Source organism: Grus americana, chromosome 37 (genome assembly GCF_028858705.1).
Source record: "Grus americana isolate bGruAme1 chromosome 37, bGruAme1.mat, whole genome shotgun sequence".
Taxonomy (NCBI): Eukaryota; Metazoa; Chordata; class Aves; order Gruiformes; family Gruidae; genus Grus; species Grus americana.
Window position 1 is genome coordinate 362345 of NC_072888.1, and position 13368 is coordinate 375712.

The 13368-nt window shown below is 47.5% G+C and overlaps 1 protein-coding gene across 2 annotated transcripts; it reads right to left on the reverse strand.

Annotated features, from left to right (window-relative positions):
- Positions 1 to 207: 207 nt before the first annotated feature.
- SALL2 (spalt like transcription factor 2) lies at positions 208 to 7882 on the reverse strand. 2 transcript variants are annotated; one of them, XM_054808509.1, is made up of 3 exons: positions 7742 to 7882; positions 1425 to 3646; positions 208 to 617 (listed from the first exon to the last, which is right to left on the reverse strand). In XM_054808509.1, the coding sequence occupies exons 1-3, from the start codon at positions 7791 to 7793 to the stop codon at positions 360 to 362; spliced, it is 2532 nt and encodes an 843-aa protein (XP_054664484.1). In that variant the 5' UTR covers positions 7794 to 7882; the 3' UTR covers positions 208 to 359. The 2 variants fall into 2 exon arrangements, with proteins under 2 accessions (XP_054664484.1, XP_054664485.1); XM_054808510.1 differs by lacking the exon at positions 7742 to 7882 and adding an exon at positions 6061 to 6169.
- Positions 7883 to 13368: the final 5486 nt, after the last annotated feature.

Genomic DNA, 13368 nt, shown 5'->3' on the forward strand with positions numbered 1-13368 from the left:
GCGCTGGCGCCATGGCAACCGCCGCCATCTCGGCGCTATGGCAACCGCCGCCATCTTTGTTGAGGGCTCCCGCCGCCATCTTGTGCCCTGGCAGATTTATTTTTTGGGGGGGGGCACCCCTTTTTTTGGGCAAATCCCCCCCAAAATCCCTTCTCCCCCCCGCCCCACCCCGACCCCCAAATCACAGACAGGACTCAGAGCGGGGAGGGGGGGGTCAGCAAACGGCTTTAATAGGCCTACGCTACTGGGAGAGGCACGATTTTTGGGGGGTCTGGGGGGGTGTTTAGGGGTACAGGGGGGGCTGGTTTTGGGGTGTGTGTCGTTCCCCCCCCCCCAATTTCCCCCTCCCCCTCAACTAATTAAACTACTTCTCCGCCTCCCCCTGTTTTTCGGGGTCCCCCTCGCCGTCGGCAGCATCCCCCCCTTCTTCTTGGGTCGTTGCGGAGCGGGGGGGTCGGTGTGTTTTTGGGGTCCCCCCGTTTATTTTTTGGGGGGGGCCCGGAAAATAAAGGGGGGTACCGGTTCCAGAAAGCCAAGGCACCCCCTTTACCAACCCCCCGCGGGATTTGGGGGGGTTTGATACTGGCTGAGGGGGGTGGGCTCCATTTTGGGGGGACCTGGGGGGAGAAAAAATGGGGGGGGGGTGGTCAGTGTCTGGGGGGGTGAGGCACACCAAAAACACCCCTTTCCCTCCCAACCCCCCTTTTCCCCCCTAAAAAAAACCCCTTTTCCTCAAAAAAAAACCCTTTTCCCCCAAAAAACCCCTTTTCCTCAAAAAACCCCTCCTTTCCCCCCCCCCAAAAAACCCCTTTCCCCCCCAAAATCCTCCTTTTCCCCCAAATTCCCCTTTTCCCCTGAAAAACACACCCTTTCCCCCCAAAAAAAGCCCCTTTCCCCCCAAAATCCTCCTTTTCCCAAAAAAACCCCTCTTCCTCCCCCCAAAACCCCCCTTTCTCCCCCAAATCCACCCTTTCCCCCCCAAAATAACCCCCGTTTTCCATCCCCCAAACTCCCCCTTTTCGTCCCCCCAGATCCCCCTTCTCCCCCAATCCCCCTTCCCCCCCCCAAAAAACCCTTTCCCTGCAAAAAAAAGCCCCTTTCCCCCCCCAAATCCCCCCTTCCCCCAAAAATCCTCCTTCCCCCCCCCCCAAAAAAAACCCCCTTTTCTCCCCAAACCCCCCTTTTCCTCCCCCCAAAAAAACCTTATCCCCAAAATAAAGCCCCCTTTCCCCCAAAAAATCCCCCTTCCCCCCCCCCAAAAAAGCCCCTTTCCCCCCCAAAACCCCCCTTTTCCCCCAAAAAAGCCCCTTTTCCCCCCCAAAACCCCCCCTTTTCCCCCCAAAATCCCCCTTTTCCCCCCAAACCCCCCATTTTTCCCCCAAAATCCCCCTTTTCCCCCCCCCAAATCCCCCCCGGCTTTTTACCTGCTTCCTCGCCCCCTCGTCCGTGTCCTTGCCTTCCTCCCTTCCTCCTCCTCCTCCTTCCTCCTCCGTTTCGGGGTCCCCCCCCTTTTCGGGGGGCTGCCCTCCCCTCCTTCCCCCTTCCTCTTCCTCTTCCTCGCTCGGCAGATCCCTCTTCGGGCTGCACCCCCCCGCCGATCCTTCCTCCTCTTCCCCTTCCTCTTCCTCCTCTTCCGATATTTCCTCTTCCGGGGGGTTCCCCGTTATTTTTGGGGTCCCCCCTATTTCCTTGTTCCCCACTAATTGATCCCGAGTCTCATTTCGGGGGGTTCCCCCCGTTACCTGAGCGGGAAACCCGCCGTTCGTTAGCTGACCCCCTAAATGAAGCCGGACATGATGTTGGAGGTTGACGGCGTTGGTGAACTTCTTCTGACAGAGCGGGCAAGAATTCGGGGGACCCCCCCGGTGACCCCCGAAATGCGCCCGCAAATTCCCGCGGGTGGTGAAGCAACGCCCGCAAACTTTACACCGAAAGGGGCGTTCCACGCCCCCCAAAAAAAAACCCCCCGAATTTATGCCGTGTTGGCCAAAATGCAACCGTAGAGCGCGCGGGCAACTCAACACCCGCCGGCAAAGCGGGCACTGATGACGCGGCGGATCCGGCGACGACGACGACGATGATGACGACGACGACGATGACGACGGAGGGTTCGGGGGGTCGATTTTTTCCACCAGTTGTTGAAGTTTCGACGTTTCCGAAGGCGGGGTCTCCAAAAAAAGCGGGGAACCCTTAAAACGACCGGTCAAGAGCGCCCAACCGGGTGGTTTGCCGGGAGGGGTGTTTTCGTCCCCGCCCTTGGACCTTCCGTCGGTGGTCTTCAAGAGGAGGAGCTTGTGGAAGGCGGTGAGGTGTTGGGCGGGCGCGGCGAGGTGTTGGGTGGCCCCGGTGAGAAGGTGGGTGGCTACGTTCAGTTGGGTGGTGCCGGCGAGGTGTTGGGCGGCAGTGTTGAGCGGTTGGGCAGCCGTGGCGAGATGTTGGGCGGCCGCGTTGGCCGGTTGGCCGGTCGCGTTGACTTGGGTGGCCCCGGTGAGGTGTTGGGTGGCCCCGGTGAGGTGCTGACCGGCGGCGTTGACAGGTTGGGCGGTCGCGTTGACTTGGTTGGCCGCAGCGAGCTGTTGGGCGGTCCCGGTGACGTGTTGGGTGGCCCCGGCGACGTGTTGGGCGGTCACGTTGACTTGGTTGGCCGCGGCGAGCTGTTGGGCGGTCCCGGTGACGTGTTGGGCAGCCCCGGCGAGTGGTTGGGCGGTCGCGTTGACTTGGTTGACCGCGGCGAGATGTTGGGCGGCCCCGGTGACGTGTTGGGTGGCCCCCGCGACATGTTGGGCGGCCCCGGTGACAGGTTGGGCGGTTGCGTTGACTTGGTTGACCGCGGCGAGATGTTGGGCGGCCCCGGCGAGCGGTTGGGAGGCGCCAGCGAGATGTTGGGCGGAGCTGGTGAGGTGTTGGCCGGCCGCTGGCGCCGGGAGGAGGTAATCGAGATGTTGGGGTACGGGATGGGGGTTCATCTGGACGTGGGGGTACTTCTCGCGGTGCCGGTGGAAATGAACCTTCAAATTACCGCGGGTGGTGAACCGGTTACCGCAGACGTTACATTTGTACGGCCGTTCGCCGGTGTGGGACCGGAGATGGATTTGCCGGGCGCTGTCGCTACCGAAAGCTTTGCCGCAAAAACCGCATTCGTGTCGGGGGGTCCCCGGATCCCCCCCGATATTTTTGGGGCGTAAAAGACCCGGAGAAGATCCGCCGGCCAAAGCCGGGAGGAAAGCGGCGACGCCGGCGGCGACGCCGACGCCGGAACGGGTTTCGGTTTTGATTCCACGCGTGGCGGTGGGGAAAGGAGGGAAAAGATGGAAAAAATGAGGTTTTGGGGGGTCGTTTTTGGGGGCGAAAGGGGGTAGCGAGGTTTTGGGGTGCTCCAGGGTCCCCAAAAGTAAAACTTGGCGGCAAATCTCTTCCGTCATCTGCATCTGGTGGAGTTGGCGTTGTTGGAGGACCCGGAGTTCCTCCAGGATCAAGGGGAGGTTGAGGGGGGCCCCCCCAGATTGAGGGGGACCCCCAAAGGGTTGGGGATCCGCTTCGGCATCCATGCCCGGCGGGGAGGAAGAGGAAGAGGAAGAAGAGGAGGAAGATGGGGCGACGGGACCTTCGCGGGGGGAAGAGGAGGCGGCGGCGGCGCCGGGGGAGCCTGAGGGAGGAAAGAAAGGGGGGGCCCCACACACACACCCCCCCGCCGGCCCCCCAAAAATCAGGCGTTGTACCCCAAAATCCTCTCCCGTAACCCCAAGGACTTCCCACCGGGAAGCGTGCCCCCCCCCCCAATTTCACCACCCCCCCCAAAATCACCGTTATCCCCCCCCCCAAAATCACCATTATGCCCCCCAAAATCACCATTATTCCCCCCAAAATCATCATTATCCCCCCCCCAAAAAATACCCCAGGGCCCCCCTGCCCTGCAGCCCCCCAAAATCCCCATTATCCCCCCCCCCCCAAAATCCCCATTATCTCCCCAAAATCACTGTTATCCCCCCAAAATCCCCATTATCTCCCCAAAATCCTTACCCCTCCCCAAAAATCCCCGTTATCCCCCCAAAAATCCCCGTCACGCCCCCAAAATCATTAACTCTCCCCAAAATCCCCATTAGCCCCCCCAAATCACCAAAATCCCCCCCCAAATCATTAGCCCCCCCAAATCCCCATTCTCCCCCCCAAATCCCCATTCCCATCCCCAAAATCCCCGCTTTTCCCCCCAAAATCCTTTCCCCTCCCCCAAATCCCCATTCTCCCCCTCAAAATCCCCGGGTTTGCCCCCAAAATCCATTTCCCTCCCCCAAAATCCCCATTCCCCCACAAAATTCCCGTTTTTCCCCCCAAATCCCCATTCTCCCCCCCAAATCCCCACTCCCATCCCCAAAATCCCCGCTTTTCCCCCCAAAATCCTTTTCCCTCCCCCAAATCCTTTCCCCCCCCCCAAATCCCCATTCCCGTCCCTAAAATCCCCGGTTTTCCCCCCAAAATCCTTTTCCCTCCCCCAAATCCCCATTCCCATCCCCAAAATCCCCGGGTTTGCCCCCAAAATCCTTTTCCCTCCCCCAAAATCCCCATTCCCCTACAAAATTCCCGTTTTTCCCCCCAAATCCCCATTCTGCCCCCCCAAATCCCCACTCCCATCCCCCAAATCCCCGGTTTTCCCTCCAAAATCCCCATTTTTCCCCCCAAAATCCTTTCCCCTCCCCCAAATCCCCATTCTCCCCCCCAAATCCCCATTCCCATCCCCAAAATCCCCGGTTTTCCCCCCAAAATCCTTTTCCCTCCCCCAAATCCCCATTCTCCCCCCCAAATCCCCACTCCCGTCCCTAAAATCCCCGGTTTTCCCCCCAAAATCCTTTCCCCTCCCCCAAATCCCCATTCTCCCCCCCAAATCCCCACTCCCATCCCCCAAATCCCCGGTTTTCCCCCCCAAATCCCCGGTTCTCCCCCCAAAATCCTTTCCCCTTCCCCAAATCCCCATTCTCCCCCCCAAATCCCCATTCCCATCCCCAAAATCCCCGGTTTTCCCCCCAAAATCCTTTTCCCTCCCCCAAATCCCCATTCTCCCCCTCAAAATCCCCATTCCCATCCCCAAAATCCCCATTCCCATCCCCAAAATCCCCGCTTTTCCCCCCAAAATCCTTCTCCCTCCCCCAAATCCCCATTCCCATCCCCAAAATCCCCGGGTTTGCCCCCAAAATCCTTTTCCCTCCCCCAAAATCCCCATTCCCCCACAAAATTCCCGTTTTTCCCCCCAAATCCCCATTCTCCCCCCCAAATCCCCACTCCCATCCCCAAAATCCCCGTTTTTCCCCCCAAAATCCTTTTCCCTCCCCCAAATCCTTTTCCCCCCCCCAAATCCCCATTCCCGTCCCTAAAATCCCCGGTTTTCCCCCCAAAATCCTTTTCCCTCCCCCAAATCCCCATTCCCATCCCCAAAATCCCCGGGTTTGCCCCCAAAATCCTTTTCCCTCCCCCAAAATCCCCATTCCCCTACAAAATTCCCGTTTTTCCCCCCAAATCCCCATTCTGCCCCCCCAAATCCCCACTCCCATCCCCCAAATCCCCGGTTTTCCCTCCAAAATCCCCATTTTTCCCCCCAAAATCCTTTCCCCTCCCCCAAATCCCCATTCTCCCCCCCAAATCCCCATTCCCATCCCCAAAATCCCCGATTTTCCCTCCAAAATCCCCATTTTTTCCCCCCAAAATCCTTTCCCCTCCCCCAAATCCCCATTCTGCCCCCCCAAATCCCTACTCCCATCCCCAAAATCCCCGATTTTCCCTCCAAAATCCCCATTTTTCCCCCCAAAATCCTTTCCCCTCCCCCAAATCCCCATTCTCCCCCTCAAAATCCCCACTCCCGTCCCCAAAATCCCCGGTTTTTCCCCCCAAAACCTCCCCCCCTCCCTTCGTGAAAGACGGACGGACGGGGGACGGCGGGGGGGGGATGGATGGACGGATGGACGGACGTATGGATGGATGTATAGATGGATGTATAGACGGACGTATAGACGGACGTATGGACGCGGGAAGGAGCGGCCTAGGCCGCAGGCTCGTCCGGCCGTCACCCACCTCCCGGCTCAGCCATGGTTATGGGGGATCCCCCCCTCTTCTTCCCCCCCCCCCCCCCAAAATCAGCTCTGGGAGGAAGAGGAGGGGATGAAGGCGGATGTGGGGGAGGGGGGGGGGCCCCCCCTAAATCGTGACGTAATCAAGGGGGGGGGGAGGGGGAGGCGCTGGGTCGTGATGTAAAAAAAGGGGGGGGGTGGTGGCGGTGTCACGGTAGGAGTGATGTCATACGAGGGGGGGGAGGGCGAGGATTTTGGGGGACACCACCCCCCCCCCCCCACCACCACCACCTCGGCCCTTTGCGACCGCACGAAGGAAACGGGGTGAAAAAAGGGGGAATTTGGGACTGGCCGCCCCAAAATTTCCCCGCCTGGTTTTGGGGTAGCTCCTGGTATGGGGGGGTTTGGGGGGGCTGGGGGGGATTTCGGGGGTCCCTGAGGGGGGTTGGGGGGGACTTCAGGGAGTTTGGGGGGTCCCTGAGGGGGTTTGGGGGGGCTCTGAGGGGGCTGGGGGGATTTGGGGGGGTCCCTGAGGGGATTTGGTGGGGCTCTGAGGGGGTTTAGGGTCCCTGAGGGGATTTGGGGGGGCTCTGAGGGGATTTGGGGGGGCCCTGAGAAGGTTCGGGGGGGCTTGAGGGGGTTCCTGAGGGGGTTTGGGGGTCGCTGAGGGGGCTTGGGGGTCCCTGAAGGGGTTTGGGAGGGGTTTGGGGGGCCTGAGGGGGTTTTTGGGGGGTTATGGGGGGGTTCTGTGGGGGTTCGGGGGGGCCCTGAGAGGGTTTTAGGGGGACTTCAAGGAGTTTGGGGAGGGCTTGAGGGGGTTTGGGGGTGCTCTGAGAGGGTTTGGGGGTCCCTGAGGGGGTTTGGGGGGGCTCTGAGGGGATTTGGGGGGTCCCTGAGGGGGTTTTAGGGGGATTTCAGGGAGTTTGGGGGGGCTTGAGGGGGTTTTGGGGGGGTTACGGGGGGGTTCTGAAGGGGTTTTGGGGGTCCCTGAGGGGGTTTGGGGGGGGACTATGAGAAGGTTTGGGGGTCCCTGAGGGGGTTTTGGGGGGGCTGAGGGGGTTTGGGGGGGCTCTGAGGGGGTTTTGGGGGTTCTGAGGGGATTTTGGGGGTCCCTGAGGGGATTTTGGGGGGGCCTCTGCGAGGGTTTGGGGGGGCTCTGAGGGGGTTTGAGGCTCCCTGAGGGAGTTTGGGGGGACCCTGGGGAGGTTTAGGGGGATCTGGGGGGGTCCCTGAGAAGGTTTGGGGGGGGCCCTGGGGGGCGGAGAGGGGGTGTCCCTGAGGTTTTTTGGGGTGACCCCGCCAAATTTTGGGGGTGCCCTGATGGGATTTTGGGGGGGTTGGGGAACTTTCCCTCCCTCCTGACGCCTTTCCACTCCAGTTTCTTGTATATTTTATTAACCTGATAAATTAATTTTTTGGGGGACCCCCCCTCCTAAATTTGGGGGGACACCCCCCCCTTTAATTAGGGGCACCCCTCTTTAATTTAGGGGGGGGGATCCCCCATCACTTCAAGGGGGGGGGAGGTTCCCCCTCCTCCATCCTCTCCCCCCCCCCAACCTCATTTTTTGGGGTGTTCCCCCCCTCCCCACAACCCCTTCTCCCCAAATCTCAGTGGGGGGGACCCCCCCAAAAATCTCAGGGACCCCCCAAAATCTTACAACCCCCCCAAAAATTAAAATTAATACCTTGATCGGAGCCCAGGAGCTGCTGCGGCTGCTGCTGCTTGCGACGAGGCATCCCCACAATTTTATTTTATTTTTTTTTTATTTGGGGGGGGGTCCCCAGTGACAAAGAAGGAGGGGGGACAAGGATAAAAATAAAGTGTGGGGGGGGGACACCCCAAAACTTCCCTCTCCCCGTCCCCGAGCCCCCCAAAACGGGGCCCCACCAGGGACCCGCCCCCCCCCCCCCCCCCCTTCCTCCTCCCTCCTCTTTTAAACTAAAACCTTGGTTTGTGTCCCCAAACCGCCTTTTTTTCCCCCATTTTAACCCCTTCCCCCCCCCCCTTCTGAGGCGGGCTCATTTTTGGGGGGCATTTAGGGGTTTTTTTGGGGGTGGTGGTGTTGCCCCCCCCCCCCCAAGGCCTAGTCCCCCCCCTGAGGCCTACCTGGGCCTAGTGCCCCCCCTGAAGCCTAATGCCCCCCCCCCCAAAACCTGTTCCCCCGCCCTCCCCCCGAGGCCTACGACCCCCCTCAGCGCCCCCCTCAACTTTAAACACCCCCCCCGAGTCGGTTGCTAAGGAAATCCCCCGCGGTTGCTAAGGAAAACCCCGCGGTTGCTAAGGAAACCCCCGCCGTTGCTAAGGAAACCCCCGGCGGTTGCTAAGGGAAACGGCCAGGTTGCTAAGGGGAGGGTGGCGCTTCCGGGTTCCCCCCTCAATCTGCGCAGGCGCGGCGTCTCCTCAGCGAAGCTGAGCCAATCAGCGCGCGTTGCTGGGCAGATTAACCCACCCGCCCTATCAACCCACAGAGGGACAAAAACCCGCGCAGCGCTGACGTCACCCGTTCATTAGCATACAGCGCCCGCCTACTCGCCTGAGGGGGCGTGGCTTTCATTCATAAATTCCCTAGCCACGCCCCTCGCCCCAGCGAGGCCCCGCCCACTCCGCCCGCCCCCGTTCTGGGGCGAAAAACAGCGATTTCGGGTCAAAATAACGTTGAAAATCGCGCGGGGGGGGGGAAGGGGGGGAGCGCGGTTAATTTGAGCGAAATCTGGGGAAAATAAAAGGGGGGGGTGAAAAACAGGAGGTTTTGCGAAACCCCCCCAAAAATGGGGGATTTTGGTGAAAAAACAAAAAAAATTGGAATTTCATTTCATCTCATTTCATTTCGTTTCGTTTTGTTTTATTTTGTTTTATTTTGTTTTATTTTATTTATTTTTATTTTATTTTATTTTATTTTTGGTTTATTTTATATATTTTATGTTATTTTATTTCATTTTATTTTATTTTTTGTTTGGTTTATTTTATTTTATTTTAGTTTAGTTTTATTTTATTTTATTTTATTTTGTTTTATTTTATTTTATTTTATTTTATTTTATTCTATTTTATTTTTGTTTTATTTTATTTTATTTTACTTTATTTTATTTTATTTTTGTTTTATTTTATTTTATTTTACTTTATTTTATTTTATTTTTGTTTTATTTTATTTTATTTTACTTTATTTTATTTTATTCTATTTTATTTTATTTTATTTTACTTTATTTTTTTAATTCTATTTTATTTTATTTTATTTTATTTTATTTTATTTTTGTTTTATTTTATTTTATTTTATTTTATTTTATTTTATTTTTCAATTTTTATTTTAATTTTTATTTTTTATTTCATTTTATTTTTTAATTTTTATTTTAATTTTTATCTTTTATTTTATTTCATTTCATTTTCTTTTATTTTATTATTTTTATTTTTATTTTAATTTTTATTTTATTTTATTTTTTATTTTTATTTCAATTTTTATCTTATTTTTTATTTTATTCAATTTTATTCCATTTTATTCAATTTGATTCAATTTTCTTCTATTTGATTCAATTTGATTTTATTCCCTGATTCCATTCGATTCAATTTGATTGCGTTATTTTTATTCCAGCGCTCCCCCCCCAAAAAAAAAAAAAAAATTAAATTTTTTTTGGGGGGGGGGGCAAATTTTCTGGGTTTTCAGGTGAGGCCGAGAAAAATTCAGGACCCGACAGAATTCGCCCGAGTTCAGCCAATTCGTAAAACACGAAAGTGAAGGAAAAAAGCGGGAAAATTTTCAAATTTAAATTTCGAAAAGGAAAAAAAATTAAAGAACATCCCGGGTGGTGGTAATAATAATAATTAATAATTAATAATTAATAATTAATAATAGTAATGGTAATAGTAATAGTAATAGTAATAAAATAATAAAATAGTAATAAAAATAAAAATAAAAATAAAAATAGCATTAATAATAGTATTAGTACTAGGAATAATAAATTAAAAATAATAAATTAGTAATAATAGTAATAATGATGATGTAATAATGATAAAATAATAATAATGTAATAATAAATTAGTAATAATAATAAAAATAGCAATAATAATGGTAATAATAATAAAAGTAATAATAATAAAATAATAATAAAAATAATAATAAATAATAAAAGTAATAATAATATAATAATAAAAATAAAATAATAATAAAATATAATAATAATAATAACAACAACAGTAATAGTAATAGGAATAGTAATAATAAATTAAAAATAATAAAATAGTAATAATAGTAATAAAAATAAAAATAAAAATAAAAATAAAATTAGTAATAATAATGTAATAATGATTAATAATAATGTAATAATAAATTCGTAATAATAACAGCAATAATAATAAAATACTAAAATAATAAAAATACTAAAATAATAAAAATAATAAAATAATAAAAATACTAAAATAATAAAAATAATAAAATAATAAAAATAATAAAATAATAAAAATAATAAAATAATACTAAAATATTATAATAATAACAGTAATAGTAATAATAAATTAAAAATGATAAAATAGTAATAATAGTAATAATAAAAATAAAATATTATTAATAGTAATAATAAAAATGTGATAATGATAAAATAATAATAATGTAATGATAAATTAGTAATAAAATAGTATTAATAATAGTAATAATAAAAATAGTAATAATAATGTAATAATAATATAATAATAAAATATAATAATAAAATAATAATAAGCTATAATAATAATAATAATAATAATAATAATAATAATAATAATAATAATAATAATGGAAAACCCCCAATAATAACAAAACCAGAATAACAGCGAGAAAATGAATACGAGGGAAATAATAATTAAAAAAAAAAATGAGAAATTAAAAGCGCCACGAAAGAAGAAATAATTAGAATAATTAGAAAGAATAATTTAAAAAAACTCCTAAAATCGAATTTTTTGCTAGAAATAAGAGCAGTAAAAAAATAAATGCAGCTAAGAAATTAATGAGAATGAAATTATTATTATTAATTATTATTAATAATAATACTACAATTCTGATAATAATATTAAAATAAAGTGGAATTAATAATAATTCTAATAAATCTAATAATTCTAATAATCTAATAATGGAATGAATAATAATAACAAATATTAATGTAGAAATATTATTAGTAGTAATAATATTAGCAATTATTAATAATAATAGCCCATATTTCTGCCAGAATATTAAAAATACCAATAAAATACCAAGTTTTAATTAATAATAGCAAATAATAAAGTAGAAATATTATTAGTAGTAATAATATTAGCAATTATTAATACTAATAGCCCATGTTTCTGCCAGAATATTAATAATTACAATAAAATACCGAGTTTTACTGGTAATAATCAGGATAAAACGGCGGAAGCTTTTATAATATTAATAACAATTAATAAAAATTTGTCCTAATAATGCTAATAATAATATTCCCGCAAAGTCGTAATAACGAGAATAAATAAGCAAGTAGGGTGGATAATAATAATTAATAAAGTAGACTTAATTCTGCTAATAATAAGAAAATAATAATATTAATAATAGTGATAATAATAGAAATATTATTAATAATAGTAATAATAGTAATATTATTAATAATAATAGTAATAATCATAGTAGTGATAATGATAATAATGTCTTACCCAGAAAATAGTAAAGATTAAATAGAAAAGAAGAAAAAAATCAGAAAAACCCCCGATTTCGAAATGAGGAAAATTAATAAAATGAAGAAAATTAATAAAATTAATGAAATTTCTGAAATTAAGGACGAAATTCGTAAATTTGAACGACGCTACGCAAGACGAAACGGCAGAATTCATAAAAAAACCCCCAAACAAACCCCAAAATAAAACAAAAACGAACGCCCTTCCTAAAAAAAATCGGTGAAACGAAACCGAAACCCGCTGGAAATTTTTACGATTTTGGAATTTAACCCCGAAATTCATCAAATCGCTCAAAATTAACAAAAAAAATTGTTTTTTTTTTCTTTTTGGGGGGGCGCGCGGCGCAGCTGCCGGGGTTTTTTGGGTTTTTTTTTTTCTCTGCTAAATCCGCCCGCTTTGGGGTTTTCCCGCGCAGCTGGTGCCGTCAAAAATAACTATTAATCGACCCGAAACCCCAAAAAGGGCTTTTTTTGCCCCAAATTCTCGTTTTCAGGTTGTTTTTCTGTTTTTCTGATTCCAGCTGTTGCTCTCGGCACCTGAATCGCGGGCTGAAAATTTATTTGGGCTAATTAAGCGTCTTTGGGCTTTAAAAAAAATTAACTTTTGGCCCCAGGCTCCTAAATTAGAGCTAATAATTAAATTTATTAGGGCTAATAATTCAGTTTATTAGGCCTCGTAATTAAATTTATTCCGCTCCTCTGGACATTAAGGCTAATGATTGAGTTTATTAGGCCTCCTAATTAAATTTATCCCTCAGCCCTCCTGTATTAGGGCTAATAATGAGGTTATTAGAGCTAATAATTTCATCCATTAGGGCTTGTAATTAAATTTATTCCCCAGCCCTCCTAAATTAGGGCTAATAATTAAGTTCGTTGGGGATGATAATTAAATTTCTCCCCCCTTTGTCCTAAATTAGGGCTAATAATTAGGTCATTAGGGCTAATAATTAAGTTTATTAGGCCTCCTAATTAAATTTATTCCCCCCCTCCATACCTTAGGGCTAATAATTAAGTCCATTAGGGCTGATACTTAAATTTATCCCCCATCCTTCCTAAATTAGGGCTAATAATTAGGTCATTAGGGCTAATAATTAAGTCCATTAGGCCTTATAATTAAATTTATTCCCCCCCTCCACACATTAGGGCTAATAATTAAGTCAATTAGTGTTTATATTTAAATTTATCCTCCATTCCTCCTAAATTAGGGCTAATAATTAGGTCATTAGGGCTAATAATTACATCTATCAGGACTTATAATTAAATCTATGCCCCCCACCACCCTAAATTAGGGCTATTAATTAAGTCTATTAGGGCTAATAATTAAGTTTATCAAGCCTCATAATTAAATTTATTCCCCTCTCCATAAATTAGGGCTAATAATTAAGTCAATTAGGGCTAATAATTAAATTTATCCCCCACTCACCCTAAATTAGAGCTAATAATTAGGCTATTAGGGCTAATAATTAGGTCTTTAGGGCTAATAAATAGGCCATTAGGGCTAATAATTAAGTGTATTAGGGTTACTAATTAAATTTATCACCCAACCCCTCTTAATTAAGGCTAATAATTAAGTGTATTAGGGCCAGGGTCGGGGTATCCAGCAGGGATCCAGGATCGGGGCATCCGGAAGGTGCCGGGATTGGTCGAG

Excerpts from the sequence above, each read along its gene's own strand:
- SALL2 (XM_054808509.1), bottom strand. The coding sequence starts at position 7,793 with ATGCCTCGTCGCAAGCAGCAGCAGCCGCAGCAGCTCCTGGGCTCCGAT. Across the intron at positions 3,647-7,741 it reads GCTCCTGGGCTCCGATCAAG|GCTCCCCCGGCGCCGCCGCC; the intron begins GTATTAATTTTA and ends TTCCTCCCTCAG. Across the intron at positions 618-1,424 it reads ACGAGGGGGCGAGGAAGCAG|GTCCCCCCAAAATGGAGCCC; the intron begins GTAAAAAGCCGG and ends TTCTCCCCCCAG.